The sequence below is a fragment of the Colossoma macropomum genome, unplaced genomic scaffold, assembly GCF_904425465.1.
Source record: "Colossoma macropomum unplaced genomic scaffold, Colossoma_macropomum, whole genome shotgun sequence".
NCBI classification, from domain to species: domain Eukaryota; kingdom Metazoa; phylum Chordata; class Actinopteri; order Characiformes; family Serrasalmidae; genus Colossoma; species Colossoma macropomum.
The window spans coordinates 137,826-157,782 of NW_023495808.1; the positions used below are offsets into that span (position 1 = coordinate 137,826).

At 41.0% G+C, this 19,957-nt stretch overlaps 1 protein-coding gene across 2 annotated transcripts in view; it reads right to left on the reverse strand.

Annotated features, from left to right (window-relative positions):
* Positions 1–511: 511 nt before the first annotated feature.
* Positions 512–19,957, reverse strand: part of myo10 (myosin X) — a 78,730-nt gene continuing 59,284 nt past the window's right edge. The window contains exons 20-41 of one of the 2 annotated variants that reach the window (XM_036563532.1): positions 18,439–18,563; positions 17,542–17,656; positions 17,320–17,426; positions 16,601–16,822; positions 16,080–16,119; positions 14,651–15,562; positions 14,311–14,431; positions 13,971–14,214; positions 12,794–12,889; positions 12,432–12,525; positions 12,222–12,277; positions 11,053–11,195; positions 9,969–10,160; positions 9,539–9,696; positions 8,973–9,096; positions 6,290–6,590; positions 5,537–5,744; positions 5,250–5,386; positions 4,398–4,518; positions 2,846–3,301; positions 1,601–1,792; positions 512–1,168 (exon numbers count right to left, since the gene is read on the reverse strand). In XM_036563532.1, coding sequence (XP_036419425.1) covers positions 1,058–1,168; positions 1,601–1,792; positions 2,846–3,301; positions 4,398–4,518; positions 5,250–5,386; positions 5,537–5,744; positions 6,290–6,590; positions 8,973–9,096; positions 9,539–9,696; positions 9,969–10,160; positions 11,053–11,195; positions 12,222–12,277; positions 12,432–12,525; positions 12,794–12,889; positions 13,971–14,214; positions 14,311–14,431; positions 14,651–15,562; positions 16,080–16,119; positions 16,601–16,822; positions 17,320–17,426; positions 17,542–17,656; positions 18,439–18,563 — 4,275 coding nt within the window. In that variant the 3' untranslated portion in view covers positions 512–1,057. Of the gene's footprint in view, positions 1,169–1,600; positions 1,793–2,845; positions 3,302–4,397; positions 4,519–5,249; positions 5,387–5,536; positions 5,745–6,289; positions 6,591–8,972; positions 9,097–9,538; positions 9,697–9,968; positions 10,161–11,052; positions 11,196–12,221; positions 12,278–12,431; positions 12,526–12,793; positions 12,890–13,970; positions 14,218–14,310; positions 14,432–14,650; positions 15,563–16,079; positions 16,120–16,600; positions 16,823–17,319; positions 17,427–17,541; positions 17,657–18,438; positions 18,564–19,957 lie in introns of both variants that reach the window. The other variant, XM_036563531.1, reaches the window with a different exon arrangement.

The window sequence follows — 19,957 nt, forward strand, 5'->3', positions numbered from 1 at the left end:
GGTCTTTTTAGTCATTTTACTTCAAATAAAGCTTCGAAAAAGACCAAAAGGATAAGCAATAACAGATGTTTTTACAGCCTGTTTTGCTAATGTTTACCAGGGTGCCAATATTTGTGGAGCGCACTGTAGCTAAGTGAGCTCTCCTACTGGTTAAGACTTCAAGAGCTGAAGAGAAGTCTTAATGTGCTAGATTAACATGACAGAGGAATAAACCAATCATGTTTTGATTTCCAATAGGCATTTTATTACCTACCCCAGCTAATACACATTGAGATTTAAAAATTTCATATTGCTGTTGTTTTTTTTCTTAAGCTTCTGGGCATCATAATACAACATGGCAAAGTACTTTGGGATAATAATAACAAACGTTAGCCACTTGACATTAGTGGGCTTAAAAAAAGGATTAAAAATAAAAAATATACAGCTTTCTGGTAAGAAGATAACATTGCACATTATATCACATACAATAGAGATACTGTGTCTAGGTGTGTGTCTGGTTTTTGTGAATATGGTGAAGCAGAGTATTTGTGATCTGTTTGTTTTTTTTTTCCTTTTTACAGAAAGGCACAGTCTTTGAGTGCTTTGTGTCTTTGGCTGGAGGTTCTGCCTGCAGAGCTCCAGTGAAATGCTACTGGACTGAAACTTCAATGCTATTACAGCACTTCTGGAAACATTCATTACTTACACAAACCTGCATTTGTAATTCAAACGCTGCTGATTAGAACACAGCAGCTGATGGCCAGGTCATGACACTGAAGAGTTCCTGTGTGTGTAATTAAGACTTTTTTAAGACACTCGTCCTGCACAGTGTCTTTTGTGGCTTCAGGCACTTTCAGGTGAATGACATCATTGGATATTTACACAATACTCATCACGACATGACTACACACTAGATCTGCAGAGTGCTCACAGGGCTCAAATAGTTTCACTTAGGTCTTTGAATGTCCTTAAAACCCACCCGTGTCTCTCTGTTCACACTCAGTTACTTAAATCTCAGACGTTTAAATTAAACAGTGTGTGTCAGGCAGACATTGGTAGAAATGTCACAGGTCAGGGTTCACCAGTTGCTGCACTGGCTGCCATGGCTACTGATTGACTGACAGGTGCTGAAGCGCTTCTGCACGATCATGCTGATGTAGGCTTTCATCAGTTTAGCAATGTCCATCACCTACACACATAAAAACACACATGCACAAAAATTCAATTACTTGAAAAGAATGAAACTAAAAAACATTATCAAACAGAAACATGATCAAAAATACTGAAAATTTAACCCTGTCTGAGAATGAGCCGCCAACCAAAAATATCCAGTGAGCAGTGTCTTGTGGCCAGAAACTGACCACTGAAGAAGGACTAGAGGATGATTAGCGCAAACTGTGAAGGGGGGGCTAACAAATTATGCGGTGAAACAGATGAGCTGTAATCTATTATAGCAGAACTATAAAGTGCACCTATATGATAAGTAGACCTGATAAAATAGACAGTGAGTGTAGATACAAGATAGGTGTCCCTAGTAAAGTAACCAGTGCTTGTATATGCCACATCCCCAATGTGAAATGCTTTCCTGCATCACTGATGTATGAAGGAAGTGATTTGTTACCTGGCAGGTCTGGAAAAGCAGGTCTCTTCCTTCAACACTGATTTTGTAAATGTTAGGCTGTGGAGCTCCAAAGGACAGAATGGCCTCATAGGAGAAAATCTCCAGTGGCCACGCTTCTCCCCGCTTATACACGCACACTCCTTTACGACTCACTCCCAGCCACAGCTCTATAGGATACACACCATCAACACACTGATAGGGAGAAGGAGAGTGAGAATTATTAATCTTAATTTGATATCTGAAATATTACAGTGTTAAAAAGACTTTACATGATATGTAATTATGAACATAGTGCTTCATGCTGAACAGTGTGAATAGCTTTACCATTCTGGGCCAGGCGTACAAAGGCAGATGCTCAAGTGCAGCGTACAGCCGCAATATGTTGCCTCAAAGTGCCTCAATTGAACATTCAATTTACTAAGACTGCCCTTTCTGTGCACTTGTGAAGTGCAGAGTTTAAAAGGCACAGTGAAATAACGGAGCCATCAACATTCCTCCATCTAATTCTATGGCTGCTGCCTTGGTTTTTTGAGACCTAAACCCAAATTTATGCAAAACTTTATGCAAAACTGGCTGCAGTTAGTGGCTCAAACTTTAGTATCAAGTGGAATATGTACATGTATGTTTGATATCTCCACCCACTTTTTGTGCAATCTTCCTACGTTTCGCACAGCTCTCCCTCATTTGCATAAAGAAGAGTAGCACATTTCCATGCACATGGACCATAAACTGTGCATTTATGCTTGTGTGCCTTACATAACACATGAGCAGAATATGTTTGATTTGTGCCTGAGAATGGGGCAAAAGGCTTAGTACATAGAGACTATAATGTGTAAGTGAGGGCTGATTGATTGGATGGAATACCATATTGTGATTATACTGCTAAATATTGCAATTATGATATGCCTTGTAGTTAACATGACCTTTAGAGAACTCTTGATGTAGGATGATTATTTGGATTATGTTGACCAGAAGAATTTACATTTCTTGGGTCAGCTGAATGCCTTGATTCATCAAAGCATCATCGGCAAAAACACACTTTTGCCGCTGTAGTATAAAAGCTGCCATATCCACTCTATTTACAATGCTCTGCTATCAGTGACTTGCTCAGGATGCTCAGAGCACATAAAAAACCTGATAGCTAGTTAAACCTTCAGCAGTATTTCTATTGCGAAGGACAATATCACAATTACCAAACTATGTATTGTGCAGCCCTAGTGTGAATGTATTTACGTGTTCCCTCACCTCCACGCTGAAGAGTGTAGATCCATATCCCTGCCACTCTCTGACCAGATTCATATATTTGATCATGGCATGATCCTGACTCATTCCCTGCAGCTTTCTCCATTTCTCTACCAAACAGCTTTTTAGCCCCGCCTTCTCTTCCTGAAGCCATGCCTCCACTGCCGCAGACATCTCCCCCTGACGCTGTCGCCCCAGGGAACCCCTGAAGCTCCGCCTGAGTGTGCCCTCCAAGAAACTGCCTCTCTTTTTCTCACCGGTTGTTGTGGCACTGGTGTTGCTGGGGGCAAAGCGCTGGACGCGAGCCTGCAAGCGTGACATGGGGAACACCTGCTCCAGGTCTGGCAATGCATTCTGGGTAGTGTAGTCCCCAAGCAGATACTGAAGTCTAAGAGCTGCCAGGAACTGAAGGGTTTCCTCAGGAGCTGGATACTGCCCTGTAATAACTGCTTCATGAGCCTGAGAGAGAGACACACAGAGATTTAGGCATTATGTTGGGAGAAAGAACATATTTTATGAATATAAAAGCTACTATATCCACTCTATTTCCAATGCTCTGCTATCAGTTATATACAAAAAAAAGGAAATTGATATTCATGTTCAGCGATAGATTACCAACCAGCACTATTGGGCTTGTACTCAGGGGCCTTGGCCACTAGAGGACCAGTAACCAGCACAAGCCAATGAAAGTACAGTTAGAGAAATTCAGATAAATATAGAAATGTTATTGCTGTGTAGATTTGTATTTAAATTATATGTATATTAGGTTCCCACAGTTTTTAACAGGAGCTAAGACAGACAAGCAGATTGAAGCAGACTGGCCTGTTAATACAAACATAACTTTAAGTTAAATTTAAATCTATATAGTAAATCAGTGAAAAGAAAACGAAAACAGGAAGCCAGCAAAGCAGTGTAATTGCAAAAAGTACTTGCTATTTTTCTTTTTAATAAACCAAAGCTAATGAGTAAATATGAATGTAAAAAGGTTTGGCACTTAATGATATAAAAGAACATAGGACAGCATAGTAGTGTTGTCAGTGTGTTTTGGGGGTTGGGCCTCCAGAATTTATTAATTATTAATCCATCCAAAATTCACTTATAGTGCACAGTTCAACCAGTACTTTGAGCAGGGTGACAGAATTTATACTCCTGTCCTCTAATCGTGTAATATTGCAACATATATTGTTCAATACAAGTCAGTACGCACAGGCATTGAGCAATATAGATTGGAAGAAATACAGTACTCAGTTTAGTACTGATAATATAGTTTGAAGTGAAATAAAAATAAAAAACAAGCCCACAATAAGGTCAAACCCACCCTCCTCTGACAACATTGCTTCCTCTTTACCTCAAAATCAAGGGCAAAGGAGAAAAAGCACCCCTCCTAAATGCAAATTAGTTTGTCACATAAAATATGTAAAGCATGACTGTTACTGCAATTCATCAGGTTTAGAGTATCTGAGGACTCAGAGCATCATCTTTATCTGTGCTGTTTCACACAGGGCTACATGATTTCTTTTTAACAGAGAGGTTGATGTTGAGTAAGAAATCTGACCTGTTCAAACATGAAGGCAAACTCCACGCTGTCTACAGGAATGTTCTCTGTGTCTGTGAAACAGAAGAGCTTAAAGTAAAACTTCCAACCTCCACCTTGCTCCTCTCCACCCTCCGCCAACCTGAAACAAAAGAGAAAGAGTGAGAAAACGTGATAGACCAGATTGGGTAAAATGACCAATTACAAATGACAAATCATCCAAGAAGAAAATTACTAATTACAAATCACTAGAGAGGAAAAGTTTATTGCTCAACACCATTTTTTTGACCGATTTTAAACTCGTTTTGTCCGTTCTCACAAATTTTCTCAATCTAAGTGGTTGTCCAGGTCAAGATATCAATGGCAAGCAATTGACGGTGTGGATAATCTGGTAGTGTGAAGGGAAAAATAAGTCAATATTCAGCCCTCCAGTATTTTCAAAGAAATTTGACTTTTATGACACAAAATCTTCATGAGTCCTACAGTCTGAAATGGTCAGCGATGTAACTCAATGAATGATTAATCCCAATCCTAACTGTAAGAGAGAGCTAGATGAGTGGATAAGAAAGGTGATGAGATGTGCATGCACACTATGTGTGCAGTTTAACGTGGAGATATAGGAGCTGCTTATAGGAGATTGCTGGGGTCTTTCGCTCATGAGAAATAACTGAGCAGCAGGAGACCTCAGAAAAAGACTCTTTTGTCTTTCCATCTGATCTCATTGTTGTCTAGAAGAAACTACAGAGATATTAAGGAGGTCTTTTTTTATTCTTCTTTCCTATGTAAACTTCATATTTCATTAGTTGGGTACATTTTAGATTGTATAGAGCTGATAGCGCTTTATCAGTGAAATAAAGCACAACTCAAACTCACTTTTCAAACTTGGCGAGGATGTCAGCCACTATGGTGCGGCTCTCGATGGCTTTGTCAGTTTTGCTGTTATGTTCAAACAGAGCAAACATGTTCCTGCTGTCCTCCATGGCCAGGCCCTTCAACAGTTTATCCACCACCTACCACACACACAAAATTAAAATTCACAGTGAAAAGTTGTAAATAGTCATACCTGTAAATAATATAATAATATAAACAATGCCATAAAATAGTAAGTAAATGAACAAGTGCCCGCAAAAGCATGTTCAGGTGTGGGCATGTGTGTATACCTCTCCTGCAGTGGTGTGTGAGTTGATAGTAATTTTGCAGGACCCGCCTCCATGGCAATATACAGTCGATGTCATTTCCTGTCTGCTGAGAATGGCTCTAAGCTCTGCATATGATGGCACACATTCCCGTCCACGCACATGCCGGAGTGCATCCTGGGAGAATGCTGCATAGCAATCCATCTCCGTGCCTGGATATAACTCCCTCGTCCTAAACAGAGGATCAGTAAATCAATTAATGAATCAATAAACATCTAAAACAACTTTTGGTCGCTGACGTTGCTTTAAAGAAAATGTTCTGCAAAAATCAAATGTACACAATTTTTCACTTACCCCAGGTGTAGTTGATAAGCCAAGACATGTTTGGTATTCAATTTTTGCTTCTTTAGGTTTAGCACTGGAGCTATGTTGCTAACAAACACTAGTTGTCAAAGTCTACTGTGAACTATATAAAACTGAACAAAACTTCACAGTGTAGCTCAGTACGACCTGTATGTGGTTTGAGCAGGTTGAGAGAAGTCTTTTATGTTGTTATATAAAAGATTTGAGTGACTGTTGACTTTTGTGTTTGTTAGCAATGTTACTCTCATAGCTCTAGGGCTTAGACTAAAGCAGCAAAACGTGGACACCGAACATATAAAATTATAAATTCGATTTTTTTGCGGCAGTACTCTGCTCAGAAACTCCGACCCATGATCAATAAGGAAACATTTGACATTTCAAAAACTCACACATACCTCACACACAGTCACTTACCTCTTGAGGTGGAATTTGAGGTACTTGAGGATGCTCCTGGAGGAGGGGCTAAAAGTACAGCACATGCAGGCTATGATTCTCCAGCCACTGATGTGGGCGGGGCCACCTGGCTGAGGGAGACGTGTAGTTTGCTTGATAAGTTGGCAGAAGAGTTCATCCCGCAGAGGTCGGAGGTCATGACCTGTCTGCAGAAGGCCCTGGATGATTGACACAGGGTCAGCTACACCTTCCAACTGTTGCAGAGTGCTAAAGAGCTTCAGAGCCTCTGCTTGCAAAGTGCTGTAGTTCCGCCCCTTTTCATCTAAAGCACAAGAGAAAGAGTGAGTTTTACTTCATTTTGAACTCAAGTTCTTACATTGCTACAATGATGAAATCTTGTTAGTCAACCCATTTTACTGCATGCACTGTTCCAGCTTCCCACTTGCAACACTCTCCCACAGAGTTGAACTTCTCCAACAGGATGAAAAGCTCAAGCCCAGGCCATGCAGCTCCACCAGATACTACTGTTTCGTGGCCAGACTGCGACACACACATACTTTTCCATTTTTTTGACCGATTTTAAACTCGATTTGTCCGTTCTCACAAATTTTCCAGCTCCAGCATGCTGAGCTGGTTCAGTTCCACTCCCCCCCAACCCCATCCACTTAGCAGGTTGCCTATTTTCAAGGGTTGCCTGTTACCAACCATTGCTCCCTAGATTTCTCTCTTGTTGTCCGGACATCACTGCAGAGGTGAGATGATCATGGGAGAAACCTCTACACACACAATTCTTCCATCCAAGCCTCTTAGGCATGGTCTACCATCAACACAGAACTGAATCTTTGTTACTTGGAAGAGTCTCAGAGGCCTCTGCTTCCATCTAAGGCATGTAGGCTTACGGCCATGTCAGCTGAAAAGTCTTATAAAGCAGCTGGGCAGTCAGTAACCATGTTGAGCAACATAGCTGTCCTCCAGACATATCAGGCCCGCCTGCTTTAGAACCTTGGAGGTCAAGCCAACCCAGAAATATACACAGAGCTGATTCTTCATTACTGATTCTTCCCTGTACACGCTCAGCTGTGCAGCCCAGGATGCAGGCTGGATCATGAGATATAAGTCATCACACAATGACACTTACAGCTCACACTAACACAAATAAAAGAGAGAGGAGAAGGTTCTCCTCAATGCTCCCATCATGGTCTCTGGCTTGTTTGGACCAGTCGTACAAGACATCACCCATAAATTTGAGATGCAGTAGAAGGACTCAGCAGCATTCAGCACTATAATGCCCTGTCAGTGGAAGCCACAAAGCTCATGTATACACCAAGCATACATGTTCATACTCCCATACTGTCAGCAAAACCAGATTTTTTAATATGTCACAGTGCCCTGTAATTACTCTGTCCATTCAGCTCCAAAAAGCAGTACAGACAGTTTAGAGCATATGAGGCCCGGATGGTGCCAAGGTGTTCAGGAATCTGCCTCTGTTGCACACCAACATGCAGCCATTCAGTCAGTCCCAGGCTGATAACTCTAGGGGGTATCAAATCGTTCAGTTGCATTGACAGTTCGTCCCACCACAGAAGTGAGACTAGGCCTATTTCAGAAGTGGAACGTGTGGAAACGCTTGTGTGCTCCCTCCCTGTGGATTCTAAATGCTATTCGAAAAGGCTGTGCCTTGCAGTTCACCAGCAGCCCTCCAGGGTTCGCTGGTGTCACACAAACAAACGTCAACTTTAGCAGAGCCTTATCTAAAGCAAGAGATATGCTTCCCTTCAGAAAAAGGCACAATACACCAGGTAGAGAAGGGAGAAACCCAGACAGGGTTTTACCAGAGATACAAAAGACTGAAGTCTGAGGCCAGTCCTGGATGTCAGGATCCTGAACCAAACACTGTGAAAATGCCTTTTTGCATGATTAATACACAGTTGCCTCTTCAGATCAATCAGGCAAGCAGATTATTCCACCACATTAGACCTGAAGGATGCTTTATTTCACATTACCATAGCAGAGAGGCACAAGTATCTCAGGTTTCCCTTTTGAGGGAGAAGCTTACAAATTTTGCGTTCTTCCGTTCGGCCTGGCATTAAGCCCTCGCACTTTTACAGTGTGCATGAACACTTTCTTATACTATACTATGCTACCTCAATGACTGTCTACACAAACACCGATCAAGCATCTACGCATGTTGGAGTTTCTAATAAATTGGGAAAACAGTTGCCTTGTTCTTTGTCAAAGAACAAGTTTCTTAGGTCTCGTTCAAAATTCACTTTGCTTGCACACCTTTCTGTTGCCAGGCAGAAGCACGTTATAGAAACAGCCCACCTTTTTTTTATACCTGCAGCTCTGTGGCCTCTCAGATTTGATGTAATGACCAGAGCGAATGTTATGATACAGAGGTTCAAATCTGTGAGACCAGAGGCCACAGGGCCAGAATGTGGAGATTTAGATCGGAAGGTAGTGTTTTCCCTGCTGTAACATATCCTCTTCACCTCAGGGAGGGCTTGTTACTTCGTTAGTTCGTTAGCTGCATCAGGTGTGTTGGGAGCAGGAAATCTCTGCTCCAGGACTGAGAACCAAAGTGCAACCCCTAGTGTGTGCAGTTAGGGTTTAGAGTTACTCCATCACAGTACCACTGGAGTCATTGTAAGCTCTCAGAAGTATAATGATATGTGTATTTTTTGTTTATGTGAAGGTTACTCACAGCTGTGGTGGACATCTCCATAGGGCAGGGGCAGTAGTGGTGTGTGTAGAGGATGGTGTGTATAACGCAGTATTGGATTCCTCTTGTAAATCTGATCTACCACTTCTGAGTTTAGCCAGTTCTCCTGAAAAGCCCACAAAAAAACACATGCATGTACATCAACTTAATGAATTGAACTGCTATTATTGCTGGTGTGAATGCAGCAGAATTTAAAACTTTTCAATTTTCTTACATTTTTGTGAGATGTCATTGTTTTATTACATGTTTATTTGTTTTTATTTTATTTTTCTGTGATCTAATGATGGCTATTATTGTCACTAAACAATAACTAGCGATATAATTCAAAATGAGTGTGGGTCAGTTTAGACTTGAAACTTGATGATGTAGTCCAGGTTAGGTTGGGTTCGAAATTTTTTCAAGCTTAGGTCAGGTTTTAATTTAAAATCTTGCTGTGGTTCGGGTCGTACTCGGCCAGAAAGTTCTTGGGCTGCATTTAGCTTTCGACCCAATTAAAGCTCTTGTGTGTGTGGGTGTGTATGTGGGTGGCATATGGATATGTGTGTTACCATAATGTCTTGGATGAGTTGTTGCGTGTGCGTGTCTATGGGTGCTTTGGTATCGATGACGTTCTGTACGGCATTGGCCCAGCGAGACACTTCACTCTGCAGCTTACTGTACAACCTGTAGGAGTGCTTACGTCCAAACACTGTCACACACCAGTAACCTAGACACACACACAGCACACACAGATAATAGTCATGAATTACTTTTAATTAATAGTTATTATTGTATATATTTATATTTTTAGGTTTATTGTGTAGTTATATTCCACCACTGTATAAATAGTGCATTTAATCTCATTTGTGTAGAAGTCCAAAATGTTGAAAATAATCAAAAACTGAATTAGGGTGAATTTGTGAAATTCTAAATCATTGCTTTGAAGTCAGAGATTTACACTCTTGGTGTATATATGTGAGTGTGTGTGTGTTTGCTGACCAGTCTCTTTGTAAACTCTCTCATCAGGGGGCAGTACGGAGCAGAGGCTGTTCAGCAGCAGAGAGCCCAGTTTGAGGGCATTCCGCTCTGAACTCTTGTAGTAGTCCAGGGAATTATGGGTAAGCAGGAACCAGCGTTTCTTTAGTCTCAGGTTACCACGACTACTGCCCTTCATCTCCTTATGCAGCCATCCTGAGAGGGAGAGGAAATAAAAGAGAGGCTGATTTATCAGAAAGATGCTCAAACTACTCAAACACTCTACTACACCACAGGAAGAAATACACAGCCAACATCACTACTTCACACAATGTGAGTGCATGCTATTTCAGGCTAGATTTGTTACAGGATTAAATTGGAATCATTCTTTTTCTATTTGATGTCTGATTCAGCATTTTGTGCTGATATCAGCTCAATACCTGGTATCAGATTGGTGCCATCTCTAATTGCTAATTAGATCAGGTGTTTAATAAGGTAGAGCACAGTGCTGTCACCTTTTAGGACTGGAGTCTGATCTCCCTGATTTAGAAACCTAACACTCACATTGATAGCATAGGCCATTATGTTGATAGTATAGGCTGATACACAATAAATGCTGCATGAATAAACAGCATGAAAAGGCGTTGACATATATTATTCACATCCCAGTATTTAGAGTCAAATATACAGTTTCTTCACAATCTAGACATTACTCAGTTTAGGATTTTTGAAATTTCACTTTGTTCACATTGTCAACAAAAGCAAACAAATGAGAAGATTGTCTTTAAGTGACAAAGATGTGCAAAAAGGGTCAAAGGATTGAGCAGGCTACTTTCTATTTTGGAAAAGTGACGTAGCATATAGCTTACAGGGAATACCTCATTAAGGAGCTGAAACTTTGAGTTCTCTCGCATGTAGCTCAGATAGTAGCCCAGTTTGAGCTGCTTTTGGAGATGCACCATATATGCAGGGCAAACTAATAACAACGTTTTAATTATTCGTGATTGGTGTGTAAAGACCTTAAGCTTTACATTTTAAGTCTGTGGCCAAATTTTGAAACATTTGGCTTTGATCTTTGATGTGTGAATGACCTGAGCTCATGCCTCACCCCTGATAATGAATTCTTGGCCCTGGACACGTGTGTCTCCCTTTGAGCGCTGCAGCAGTGCGATCCAATGGTGCATCTCTTCAGGAGTCTCCGCATTACAGTGCAGAATACGATGAGCTGTTATAATCACAAAAGAGTTCGGCCTAGAGATGCAGGAGAATAAAGTGAGAAAGAGGAATAAAGGGACGAAGTGGGAAAGAGAGAGGATTGTGAAAGGTTTTATAAGACTAAACTTCTATCTTTCAGAATAAAGAACATGATTTGTAAGATTAGCTTTTTCTCAAAATCTGGCTGCTTCCCTCTGTATTTTAATGCACATTTTCCCCAGGTAGGAATGTGAATTTTGATCTGTGAGTATCCACGAGAGATAATGACTGGATATCTGGTTAACCGTGGGCAGGGAAAAAATATGCACCCCCAAAAAGCATACTTTGGATGAAATTAACCTAAGGCCGGAGCCGGAGGCTTACTCTTTAGGTTATATTACTTATATTAAAAGGTTAAAAAATTAAGTGGCATACAAATTTAGCAGGAAGCAAAGGAATATATTTTACTATTCAAAAAATGCAGCAGGAAAACACAAATGAGTAAAGGATGTTTACTACAGCTAACTGGTACAACACTGGATGCTGATGAGGACTTCTCATCTTACATGAGGTATTTTCTCCTCAGTGGACGATGTACCAACATTTTAGTTCGTCAGAGAAACATATTTCCACTGTTTCTGGAACTAGTGAACATCAGATAGAATATTTGGCCTAATTAGCAATAAGACCACACTATATCTGCCTTCTCAGCCACGTCTTTAACAATGCATCCTTGGCAATGCGCTCATGTTTAGGGACTTTTGGTGTTTTGGAGTGGCAAAGTGTAATATACTTTTTAATTTATACTTATAAATACTTGCTGTTGCTAACTGTAACATTTTATACTCCTGCTAAAACATAAATGCAACATTTCACTGAATGAATCTGTATATTTTATGTCTTCTTGTGAGGAATAGGAATGAGTACCTGAATAATGATTTCAGTATTTGAATACTGAAACGTTGAAAGGAAACTGAGTACTTAAATACCCGTGTACATCTCTATCCCCAAGTGCTATAAATAGGCTTAGAACATCACCATCTTGCACAAATGTGTGTATGAGTGTGTGTTTTGTGCATGTACCTCTCTGGGTTGTCTGAGGCACACACAGAGTCAATCATCCCTACATCTAACGTGCCCTAAAAAGAGAGAGATAGTGGTTACATCACTATTGTTTCATCAGCATATCCACATCATCATCTCTGTTATATATCACATTTATGGTATTATTTAATATTATGATCATTTACTTGGTTTGCCTAAGCGTGTGTGTGTGTGTGTGTGTGTACTCACTACAGCGTTCTGTGGGTTAGCCTGTTCATCATGCATCTCTCTGATTTCCTGTTCGGTAGAGGTGTGCACCTGACTCAGAACACTGAACCAATGGCTGCAGAGCACACAGAGAAGCTGTCAGATAAAAAAACTGGCATCCTATACTCAGGTAACCAACCATCTGTACACATGGAACATACTAGGGATGCATCTTTTTACAGACAGATAAACAGACACCATATGGCTACTCTGCATGCAGCAAGTGGAGTTGGGTTGTAAAGATATGACTCCATAGGGACAGACCAGATGGACATCCTCCATACACACACACACACACACACACACAAACACATGCTCTCTCACACACATTGATTTCCTTTTACCTTGCATCCTCTGCAGTGTCTGCTATAAGGTGGTATGTTCTCTCAGGCATTACGATGTCTATTCCATTCTCTTTCCCCGTGTTATCAATAATTTCTCTAACAAGGACAGAAGGAAAAACAGAAGTTATAAAGCACCATCAGGACTGGTACACTGTCTCCAGGACCCTTGCAGTGTGCTCTAGGCCCGTTATCACTTGGTTCTTGCTCTTTCTCAGACAATTAAGTACTAGTCTCAGCCTCATTCTCTCTGCCTACACGGCTGATGTCTATTTCACATTAAGCTGGCATAACTATTGGGATTTCGTCAGTTGCATACTGACTGATTGGCTGTCTGCATGTCCATGAATACGCACTTCCATGCACCAGGTTAAATTTGTCTGACAAACTTTTGCGAGCAGTTGCCCACACTGCACTCCACAACGAGTCTTTTGGAGTAATATATAGTTACTGGATTGTGAATTACACAGTAGAGCTCTGTTTTTTCAGTCCCACTTCTGCCCGCTCCTGCGAAATTTCCTGCTCCCACAAAAAATCCGAATAATTTGTCAACACTCCCACCCACAATCGCAACGTTTGGCATATATATATATATATATAATCCCATGGTAGAGCAGACCTCTGTTTCACAGCATCACATGTTTAAAGGTTACTCAAGAGTTTTCTTTAGGAATTTAGTAGCTAGATAGTAAACAAGATGTGCCTGTGTGTTTTCTGGCATATACCATTTTGTTCACTGCAAGTGTGTTTTTGTTTTAAAAACCCTGTTATAAAAATAACCTGCCCCTACACATTACACAAAAATAATGATTATAATGATAATGATTTGGTTATTTTGCATGTCAGTCAAATGGCCCTTTCCTGTCAAAGTAGAAAATTGGCCAGTTAAAGTTAAGTGCTTTAATTCATACTATTCTTATGGTGCCATCCTAATTTATTTTAACATAAAACTATTATATTAAAAACCAGAATGTTTTCTTGTAACTATTTTCTGGATAAGCATATAAACATTATGAGTATACATTATGAACATGTAAGCATATGATAATAAATACTTATACTTTCTGAGCAGAAAGTTGTTGTTAACAACCTTCATTTCACCCTAATTTTAACTATTGCTCCCCACTGTGACCCTCCCCTGAAAACAATCTGGGGCTGCCCCTGTGCCCTGGGCCCTTACTTGGCTTCATGCATGTCCAACATGCCCTTCATCCTCTCCTCAGCGTCATTGTCGTAGTAGATGAGTTTGCTCTGACGGAGCACAAACCAGCGACGTCTCCAGTTGCGGCGAGACAGTGTGGAGGAGCCTCCGCCTTTCTTCTGGAGCCAGCCCTGCTTCAGAGCCTCCTGCCTGCTCCGAAACCACAGAAACGTCTCATCCTTCAACACACACCAGCGCCGCTTCCATGAGTTCAGCAGACCACCTGCTCCAAGCACCCACATGCAAACAGGCAGAGTTAAACAGTACAGAATAGAAGAAACAGGGCAAGAGAGAGGAGTAAAGAGAAGTTTATTTGTACCTTTGATATACAGGAAGCTGTGGAAGTAAGGCAGAGTGACACAGCTGTACACAGAATCTCTTCGATATGACGACTCATCGTCCGTATCAAACCTGTCAAAGTCATCCTCACTGTCATCAAACTTGAGAGAGAGAGAGAGAGAGAGTTAGTGTTAGTATAATAAATGTTACTAAATGTCTGCAGCAAACAAATGGAATATTTTAGAAAACTACATTGGCTTAACTAGCTTTCAATAAATAAACATGCTTTGTTGGATGTTAGCAAATTGACATAATTGTAATGTATTTATTAAACTTTTATTAAAAATCACTGTTCTGTGCATCAATGTGTGGAGACTCACTGATGACTGGGCTCCCTCTGAGCTGAACCTGTAAGCCCCTGAGCTGGCGCTGGTGCTCGTCGCCAAGGAGCTGCGGTGGTCCTGTGACCAGCGGCCACTCTGGGGTAGACAGAGGGGCATGCTGGGAGGCATGTTGATGCCACCTTCGTCATAATCATCAGCATCATAATCCGAGTCCTCGTTCGGTGGAATAAGCTCCACCCCGTCCTCCTCCTCTTGTTGCTGGGACATGCAAAAGCCAACGTCCCGGCTGCCGGGTGGGCCATGATAGGCCAAGGGCAGATTTGTGGATGGGGCCGGGGGTGGGGCCATGCGGTCATTGGCGTAGGGATCTTCCTCTGATGAATCATCGCTGGTGCGGATCCCACTGGTCCTCTGTCCATCTGAGTGACCGTGCTCACTGGGGTTCGGAGAGTCTTTAAAGCCTTCCTCATCCGCACCTAAGCCTTCATCAACCTCCTCTTCCTCTTCACCCCCGTGCCTACCTCGGTCTGTGGCCTCTAGCGCGAGAGAGCTCTCGATGTTACGCACACACTCATCTATCTCATGGAAGTTGAGCGAGGAGAGGAATTGCTGGGCCGCCCTGCAGGCCTCCTCCTCCAGCCGCAGCAGCTCCTGGTCCCGCAGATGCTGCAGACGGGCCAGCGAGTGAGCATTTAGGCTCTGCTCCCGCGTCTCCTTCTGCCTCCTCAGACCCTCGATCTCCCGCTCCAGACGCAGGATCTCCTCCACTTGAGATGCCTCATTTGGTCGCACCACCTCTTCAAACACTTCCTCAAACACCTCCTCTTCAAACAGTGGTTCAGGCAGCTCACTTTCAAGTGAAGCACATGAGGGTGGTGTGAATTGCTTTCTAAGAATCTCTTCTTCTCTCTTTCGCTGAGCCTCCTCTGCTCTTAGTGCTTCCTCGGCCTGTGCATAAGGGACAAAAAAAACTACATTACCCAGCATGCAACACTAGATGTGCAGAATGAAGTTTGACTATTGTTTGTTTTATGCTACTGTCATGAGTAGTCAGAACTAGGAGGTTTCCATGTAAATGGCCTTCCAACAAAAATTTGGAACTTCTGTAGACTCTGACTTAGTCACTTTAACAATGCATGTAGTACAAAGAAAGAACAAAAAACAGCATGTATTTTTGCATGCTTCTTTCAAGATACTTTTGCATTCCTATTAATGTATTATGTGCTAAATATATGGGTTACTTGGAGAAATTTAATGTTAAGCCATTTTTTTGCAAGAATTTTATTAAACTGTGGGAAAGACATGACTTGTCAGATTTTTAATGACTTCAAACAGTTGAGTTTGTGTGAAAGCTCTGGAGTAGGAGATAGGAAGAAAATTCCAAGGTCCTGTTTGTCATGAACACAACATTAATCCAATGTTTGAGTCATGTCAAAAACCAAAGAATATTTAGATTTTTTTTTACCTCTCGGGCCTGTCGCTCCATCTCAATCCTCTTCCTTTCTCTAAATAACAAAAAACAGTAGACCAGCACTTCTTAGAATGGAAACTGAACAATAACCAGCCTTAAATAAATTGTCTTAATACATTTTGATATCTGTTGGATCACCTGGTTAATGATAATAAACCCAGATCATTCTTAAACTCATTGTGGACTTTGCATTCATGACCTTACCATTAGAAGTAATAGTCAAAAAATGTCATATATTGTCACTGTGAAAAACCTTGTATCCCTTTTTTTTTGTTTTTTTACATAATTTGAACATGCCAGCTGTCATTTACACTGGGTCAAAGTTTAAAAATGATCCAAAAATGGCCCAAAGTGACTTTAAATAAAATCTTGTTACATAAACGTTCATTAAAATTGAAGACTGTAAAATTACTTTTCTGGAGATACAAGGTTTTGTTCCGACAGTGATGATATACAAACAGTAAACTCCCAATGCTGGCAAGCACAAAATATGATAATCAGAATGTACCGCCTACCTCTCTAGCTCCTCCTCCTCTCTTCTTCTCCGCTCTTCTTCCTCCCTCCTCTTCTTCTCCTGCAGGAGCTGTGAATAAAGTTGTCGTGCCCTTTGACCTCTGATTCTTTTTTGGAGTGTGACAGAGGCCCACCGAAGCATCACAAAGCGCCTGCGCCAGAATAGCGCCCTCCAGTTCTTCTGGATCACCACCACACACTGCAACAGTCGCCTGTACTGCCTCCTACAGGCCAGGAGAAGAAAAGAGTCAGAGTACCCTACAGGCAGTGATATTTAGTCTCAGTCCACCAGAGCTAAGCCTGAGGCTGAGAATGTATAGTTTTTGTTCCCTCTGATTCAATACGTCAAGAAATGAATAAGATGAGTTACAGCAAGCAAAACATCTTAGATTGAATACAACTCATCCCTGAACGTAAAATAAATGTCCCTAAATGGTCCTTGGCTTTGATGTGCGGCTCTAAGAATAACCTTTAATTGATATAAGAACCTTTACATTAGGTATGGTTCTTTAAATTTCAAAAAGGTTCTTCACACTCCTATGTTTCATTGCAAATGTGGTTCTTCGGGGAATTAAAAATGGTTCTTCTGTGGCATTGCTCCAAAGAGTGCTTTTGGCATTGTTATTTTTAAGCATAGTAAGGAGAGGAAAAAGAACTACAGAAGGTATAGAAGGTATAGAAGTGTTGATGTATGTTTACATATGAGTGTGTATGTGCTTACCGTGCCCTGTAGCCCAGTATGTGGGCCTGTATAATGGCTGCAGCCCTGAGCACCTCCTCCTCTCTCTTCTTTTCCAATCGCAGCTCCAGACTCTCCTTCAAGAACACCTATCAGAACCAAGGTTAAGAGAAGAGTGAGAAAATTTAGAGAATGTTTACCAGAATGCTAGGAGAATTAAAAAAAATAACACTCAGAAAACATTAGGAGAACAATGAAACGCACTTTTGTCTTTCCCAGCTGCCATTCTACACTGCTGCTGTCATAGAGGCGGAGCAACCGCAGACATGCCTCTTTATGGTCATTACACATAGCGACGCCCTTCATCAGCACATAATACCTGACAAAAAAAGAACAAAACAATTCAAATATTACCCACAACACACACATCAAATATCACATAATTTATGGATGTCGGGGAATGATGAAGCCTGTGCTGTTCCCCTCCTGTAGTGTTGGAAAGCTTTCACCCATGAACTCTTATAGTAGTCTGAGTTTAAACTGATGACTGCCCATCTGTGTGACCTCCAAATCCATTCTAGACAGCGTACACCTGCTTTACACTATACTCAGTTCCTTAACTGTTCATGATCTCATCTGAAATATTTTCTGTATATTTAAAACAATTGCTAGTATGCCAGATTTGACAGGCTTATGTTACTCATTGCTTTATCTCATGTGTCTGAACACCTCTGTTTAATGTTTAATCTCATTTCTTTAATTGTAATTCTCATGACTTAGATTTGTTTCTTGTAATTCTGCTATCCGGATTTGACCAGAGGAGACCAGAGAAGGTTCCCCTTTACTTGGTCTAAGGGATTATTTCACGCTTGGCCAGACTTTATCTATTCAGAAAGGTGCTTTGTGGCAATGACCACTGTAAAAAGTGCTATACAAATACATTTTTTTATGAAATGAACTGAATTAGATGAAACCTAGATTTAGAAATGTGAACCTGAAGTGACAGCAGGAAACGAGTGAAACCTTGTCCCTTGAGTGCAGTAAACCCCAGTCTCCCCCCAAACTTTTAAAGACACGTCTCCTTAACCCCTCGTTCATGACCAGTCAAAAAAATGAAGAAGCATCTCAAATCTCTATTCCTGAAGTGGGAGTGGCAGTCACCTGGAGCAGAAGTCCTGGAAGGTTCTCCGAACTGGAAAGCCAGCACGCCGGATCCTGACTGTCTCCAGCATTCCGGAATATCGTAACTGGTTCAGTACCAAGGAATGATCAAAACGATCTGGCATCTGAGAGGAAAATGGAGAGAGAGAGAAGTAAGAGATGGAGAGAAAGAATAAAGGGGAGATGGGTTTTAAAATGAGTCAGAAAAAGAAAGCCACACATCACTCTTATCACTATCTGTGGTGGCTATTTGTGAATTGCACTCTTTTAGTGTTCTAAAAATCCTCTTTCTACCCAAAAGTGAACAATAGTAAAGAGTGTGGAGATTCTTTATGAATGAACCCCCCCCTCTCTAATGACCTTTGACTCTGTGTGGGCTTGAGGTCGGAAATGGGGTGCTGTGTACCCCACTAATGTTCCTTGGGCTAAATGTCATCTCTGCAGATGGAAGGAAGAGGCACAGGGAGAGAAGAATGAGGGTAATGGACAGATGAGTGATGAAAGGAACACTGTGAAAACTGGAGTCAATAACGGCTCACTCTGATTATCATATTCAGCACAGAATACATTAACATATACTCACACACTGTCTCTCTCTCTCATCCTCATACACGCGTTACCAAGCACATTACCATACCGATACACGCAGCAAAAGTCATAATGTTAAAATCTCTACCACTCTGTGAGTATCTGTCTCTCATCCTCTGTTTGTAGATGGGGGTGGATGGCAGTAGGCGTGGGGGGAGGTGGACGTTAGTCTATGTGTTGAATAGCCAGTAGAGAGACTTAAGGCAGAAGGCGAACACTGGGTCCACAGAGACTGCTCTTATTTAGCATTCTCTACAGTTCTGCAGAGATAACTGAACTACATTTCTGAATTCCTGTAGAAAACTCATCATAATTTAGCATTCACAAATAGATACATTCATGAATTAACACCTTCAGACTAGTTCATTAAATTATTAAGAAATGCTTAATGACGCTTCACAACCTGGCAGAATTGCTCTGAAAACAAAAACAAAATGCTTTTTATTTTCTTTTTTCCTAACCTTACTTTTTGCTCTCACACACTTCATAACATAAAGTTTCACAACTTAGCATTTTCTTTCTTCTTCCCAAACTACATTTGTACACACAATACTGCTGGTTAAATACACTTCCATCCACAAACACTTAAGAAGAAGCACTTCAGTTTTTAAGGTTTTCCCATTTCTGATGCTGTGGTCACCTGTCAAAATTCACTAAAAATATGGCAATCAGTGCTGTTGACCAACATATTGTGTATAATAATAAATAATAGAAAAGGAATAATAAATCACCATAAAACCGGCATAGTCATGTAAGCAGCCACCTGCATTTTGTTGTCAGACAGAACGCTTGACAAATTTTGACTTACAAGGGCTTTGGAAATGTTATTTCTATGTTCTAATGTTTAATAAGCCTATTTAAAATCATCATTAAAATTATATCTGAGTGGAAGTAAAATTAAGATAACAGGAAAGTTTAACAGTTCTATAGC